General features: G+C 34.5%; 1 protein-coding gene across 1 annotated transcript; it reads left to right on the top strand.

Annotated features, from left to right (window-relative positions):
* The first annotated feature begins 532 nt into the window (after positions 1–532).
* Positions 533–4,789, top strand: LOC112091145 (MLO-like protein 12). Its single transcript, XM_024164032.1, has 14 exons — positions 533–682; positions 838–895; positions 1,033–1,286; positions 1,522–1,638; positions 1,848–1,908; positions 2,058–2,146; positions 2,608–2,685; positions 2,771–2,859; positions 2,978–3,027; positions 3,130–3,170; positions 3,311–3,484; positions 3,728–3,763; positions 3,838–3,966; positions 4,048–4,789. Exons 1-14 carry the CDS (start codon positions 569–571, stop codon positions 4,561–4,563), a joined length of 1,806 nt encoding a protein of 601 aa, XP_024019800.1. The 5' UTR covers positions 533–568; the 3' UTR covers positions 4,564–4,789.
* Positions 4,790–5,468: the final 679 nt, after the last annotated feature.

The following is a 5,468-nucleotide window of genomic DNA, read 5'->3' as shown; positions in this document are numbered from 1 at the left end:
ATCTCTGTCACATGCATGTACTTTTGACTTTTGCATTATTATTTTTTCCCCGGGAGAATAAGCCATTATATGGGGGAAATTTTGCATATAATTATATGTCAAAAGGTTTTTTTTTTTTTTTTTTTTTTTGAAAAAAAAAGTTATATGTCAAAAAGTTTGCCACTACCTATAATAATATACTTTTGACACTGCAGGTTAAAAACTTATGATATAAATAATCTAATTACGTACATCATAAATAAAGAAATCAAATTAAGCTCAAATGTGCATTACTTTTCCTTCATTAAATTTCCTAATTTTGTAATTTTCTTGACAGTGCCATGTTGATGGTGAACGCAGAAGTACGTGGCTGCGGGAAAATTTTATAAAGCAAAAGAAACCTCCGTACGTGCTTGTACGTATGATGACAAATCATAACTAAGAAAGCGATATGTTTGACAAATACAATCCCACAAATTTTGCCTTATTGCTGAAAAGCACGTATAAATACAAGCATTTTGGTTCCCTCTTATTTCTAACTTGACCTAGAAAAGGAAACTGTCAAAAATAGAGAGAGAGAGAGAGAGAGATGGCCACAGGGAATTCCCTTGAATATACGCCAACTTGGGCTGTTTCCATTTTTGCTTTGTTTTTCTTCCTTCTATCTTTTATCATTGAAGCCGGTCTTCAATGTCTAACGAAGGTAATATATATGCGTACTGCACAAATACACACACACACAGATATATATTATATATATATATATATATTGACGCCATACTTGTACACAAATTAAACGATTTTTGATCCTTTGAAGCCATGGGGTTTAATTGTTTTGTTAATTAATTTGATGATCAGTTTCTCAGAAGAAGAAAAAGAAAGTCTCTCAATAGGGCTTTGGAGAAGTCCAAAGCAGGTTAGCAAAATATATTGAATACATCACGGTATTTTCTTATAATATATACATCTTCGGTCTTGATCAGTTATTTATTACAAAGTTATAAACTAAACTGATCTTTGTGATCAAATAAACTATTTTGAATTTGCCTACAGAAATGATGAAGCTGGGATTCATATCATTGCTTCTCACGGTGTCGGAAGTACCGATATCGAAAATCTGTGTCAGCCATAGTGTGGCAAATTCTTTTCTTCCATGTGAAGATCCCTTGGAGTCTGTAGAACCAGCTGTGGCATCGGCCACACAAGCTTCACCACCATACTCTGATGAATATGATCATGATCAGTCTAACACAATGAGTCTTTCCGCGGAAACCGACGATGAGGATCAAAATTACTGCGAGTCAATGGTAATGAATTCCCTCTTAATTATAGTTCAATTTTTCCTTCCTAATACCATTATTTTAGCTGACTGCAAAGCCTATTGCGTAGTCAACGTAACTATATTTGCAAAAAAGTCCATGAAAGGAAAAGTGTGTTTTACTTATAATTATGGTCCAATAATATCATAATAATTCATAAGTTGCACCATTCTGTGATCTCCTTTTACAAATTTAATTCAAATATTTTGTTTGTGATTTCCAGGGGATGGTTTCTCTGATGTCAAGGGAAGGAGTTTCGCAGCTGAATATCTTCGTCTCCGTATTGGCAGTGTTTCATGTTCTTTACTGCCTCATCACAATGTTTCTTGGGATGGCTAAGGTGTCTAAATAATTTATCTTACAAAGTCAAAATTTAGGAAAATCAATGAAAATCATAGGGATTATAGATCAGAATTAATTAAAATACTATCATTTGTTAAAATAATTTTCAGAAAGCTGTTATTTACTACAATTTTCACATATTTAATAAGTAGGGTCGGATATCATTTTGCTCGTATTAGCATTACTTATGACTAATATAATTAGCAGATGAGAAGATGGAAAGCATGGGAGGACGAAACTCGAACTCTTGAGTATCAAATTCTTAATGGTACATTAAATACTCAGCAATCCTTGTTCTTTTCACAACTCAAATTCTTTTGTTACAGTGTTTTCTCTTACAAAGATTTAAATCAACTTTTTTATTACAGTGTTTTCTCTCCTACAAGTACAATTTTTAATGTCATATACATGTTACAGATCCAAGGAGGTTCCAGTATATAGATCAAACATCTTTCGGCAAACGGCATTTGAAGTTCTGGAGTAAATACCCTTTCTTGCTTGGCCCAGTAAGTAGAAAGTCAGTATCCCAGATGGCAATTGATTCATTATATATGTCAGTATTTTATGACATGTTGTTGCAAAAGTCAAAAAAGGAAAAAAATAATTCAGCTATTTAGTTGTCTTTACTTCCTTATATATCTCTAAACAAAACCAGTAACCACAACAAGGGATACTTCAAAGTCAAATATTATTTCACATATTGCAGGTTTGATTTATATCTAAAGTATCTTGATCATATGCTTAATTTTCATAAATTTCAAAAAATTTGCATTTTCTAAAGTTGAAAATATTACCAACACATTGAAACTAGGTACTTCAGGGGATGTCTTATCTGTATACAAGCAGAAGAGACGTTAAATGCCAAGCATATCATGATAGAAAAATAGAATTAATCTCCTGTATTTCTTTCAAAATATGTATTATGTTAGCAATATTGATACTATCATGTAACATTATCTATGTGTAGGTTTGTTTGGTTCGACAATTCAGTGGCTCAGCAATCTCGAAAATTGACTACTTCACACTTCGGAACGGGTTCATTTCGGTAAGCTATAACAGATAAACTTCATTAACAGAATTTAAGAACATCCAACAGCTTGCAAAGACTTAAAAAAGTCCACCCTCCACAGGCCAACTTTGCTGAAGGCAGCGACTTCAACTTCCAGAAATTTCTTGCCAGAGCTTACGATGATGATTTTGAGCAGGTTGTTGGAGTCAGGTAAAGTTCATTTCAACAGCACGGCTCGAATTCGTTGTCAACGGAAAAAGGAAAAGAAAAGTGTTAGGCTAACATATTACTAGGGAGAATATTAAGACTCTGGCACTTACTATTGCAGATTATGGATCTGGATCTTCTGCATTCTTTTCATATTCTTCAGCGCGCACGGTAATATGATTAATCCAAATCCTAGAATTTCTTACATAACACTTTGCGTCATAAGTATGTTTTGATTGAATTGGTAACTTTGTATCTCTGATCTGCCTGCAGAGTTTTACAACCATTACTGGCTAACTTTCATTCCTCTAGGGGTATGATTAGAAACTTCACCTTATTATTTTCGTTCTTTTCTTCAAATTAAGTTGTTAAGTTTTCCTTTATTTTGGCATGCTTATTTTAATCTATCTAAGATTAGTCTTGACAATCTTCCTTTCCATGTGCTCTATGGAAGATTATTCTGGTTGTGGGGACAAAACTGCAAATCATAATAACCAAAATGGGCTTGGAGACTTACAAGAAGAATTCTGTCATTCAAGGAAGCTTTGTTGTAAAACCCAATAATGATCTGTTCTGGTTTGGAAAACCTCATTGGCTTCTTCATCTCCTCCAGTTTGTCCTAATCCAGGTACTTAGACGGTTCGCTAATGTATTTCGCTTTCGTAGAGTTCATTAATCGCTCAGGAAACTAGTAAATCCGGCAAAAGATGTTTTTACTCTTAATGTGGTCAGGTCGGATTAGAGATTCACGACTCTGCAAATTGATTGAGTAAAAACATAACAAAAACTATAAATGGGAATTTCACGTGTAAAGATAATGTCAATAGCTTACTGATATGCGTAATTCTAACGGTTAAATTTTAATCTGCAGAACTCCTTTCAGCTGGCATTCTTCACCTGGACATGGGTAGGTATCTTATGTTGGTAAGCTCAAGATTTGTGAAATTCTAAAAAAAGCTGATCCAAAATTGACAACAACAGTTTGAATATGGTCAAAGATCTTGCTTCAACCGCGCTAAGGAAGATATCGCGATAACAATCTCCATGGGAGTCCTTGTGCAGTTCCTTTGTGGTTACCTCACCTTACCTCTTTATGCACTTGTTACTCAGGTACTAGCACATAATGGCTGTAAAACATCTTCATTTATCTTTTTTCTGGAACCACAAAATATTATGGTAAAATTTTCACAGATGGGTTCTGGCATGAAGAGAGCAGTGTTCACAGAGAATGTGGTCCAAGGCCTTAATGTCTGGCTCAAGAATGCGAGGCGCAATCTTACAAAGAACAATCCTATCTCGAGTCACAGACCCTCAATTTCGTGGCACTCTGATACGACTGACCTTTCGAATACAGATGAACCAAATAAAAACACTCCAGAACAGCAACAACAACACCTTCCTACTTCAACACTTTCGATGACTACCGCCGCTGCTAATACTACTACAGTTCCTACTACTACTTTTAGCTCTTTAGAGATCACAGAAGAGGAAGTCTCATGTGACGGCCGCCACTACCATAATGGAAAGCAAGACATAACAAGCATGTCGAGGTCGAACTCGAAACCGAAGATAGTCTCCACCAGAGGAACCTATGACGGTGAGATCTCATTCGGAAGTAGCTGGAAGACGGTGGAAATCGGCAGGGAAATGGACAGCGAAATCACTTCCATAATTGAAGAAGACGACCAAGATACTAGTGTCTTGTAAATTATGTAGTGGTGATTTGTTGTTGGCCATATGTCGAAAAATCCGTAAAGGTTTTCGAAGGATTGAAAGGCAAAAAAACCATAAACAAACAATGGTCATAGTTATCAAACAAACGAAGCACAAACAAATTGAACACTATTGATTTTGCAAGACAGGAAAACGGATTTGGCAACTGAATTAAATATTTTGATACCAAGAAATGAAAAATAAACAAACAAGATCCACTAAACAGAACCCGATATCAACAAAATTCGCAAAGCTTCTTCGATCTAGCGAAAAAGCTTTTAGTCTACTGAAGTTACAAAAAATGAGAATTGTGTCAACTCTCTTAACTTCGCTGCCTCTGTACTCTGTTACGAGCAGGTTAGTATCAAACCATTGTCATTCTTTAATATTGTTTTCGTACTATTAGAGTTCCTTCAGTCCTGTTGTTGTCGTTTTAATTTCATATGTTGTTTTCAAGCTACTGTCGTTTTCATACAGATTGTCTGCGTCCTTTTATGAGGTTGTTATCTTTTTAAACTGGATGTCATCCGTTGTATTGATATCATTTTTGCAGATTCTTGCGGTCTCACAGTTCATGTCGTTTATTACCTGTCCTTTTTTAAGGGCATGTTTGAAAGAACTTCTTAAAAACTGTTCTTAGTTTTTTAACTCTAAAAGCTGTTTTTGGAAGTGTTTGAATACTCTAGTCAGAAGTTATTCAGTTTTTTAAAAAAGCTTCTAGTCAAAGCCATAAAATGAGGCTTCTAAAAAACACTTATAAATAGACTTTAAAACTTATACTAGAGTGTAATTTATTAATTATAAACTTCAATCCTACATTTTTATTGCTCATTAGAAAATTAAAAAAAAATTATTTTGACTCATTAAGCTCTTTTATCCGAACACTTTTTGAAAAGCTA

The sequence above is a fragment of the Morus notabilis genome, unplaced genomic scaffold (assembly GCF_000414095.1).
Source record: "Morus notabilis unplaced genomic scaffold, ASM41409v2 Scaffold43, whole genome shotgun sequence".
NCBI lineage: Eukaryota > Viridiplantae > Streptophyta > Magnoliopsida > Rosales > Moraceae > Morus > Morus notabilis.
Note: the sequence above shows the minus strand (reverse complement) of the source record. Positions and strands in the feature narration are given on the sequence as shown.

Bases quoted from the DNA above. Each gene is read 5' to 3' on its own strand.
- LOC112091145 (XM_024164032.1), top strand. From the start codon at position 569: ATGGCCACAGGGAATTCCCTTGAATATACGCCAACTTGGGCTGTTTCC. The intron at 1,639-1,847 runs GTGTCTAAATAA...TATAATTAGCAG, and splicing joins TGTTTCTTGGGATGGCTAAG to ATGAGAAGATGGAAAGCATG. The intron at 3,764-3,837 runs GTAGGTATCTTA...TGACAACAACAG, and splicing joins CATTCTTCACCTGGACATGG to TTTGAATATGGTCAAAGATC.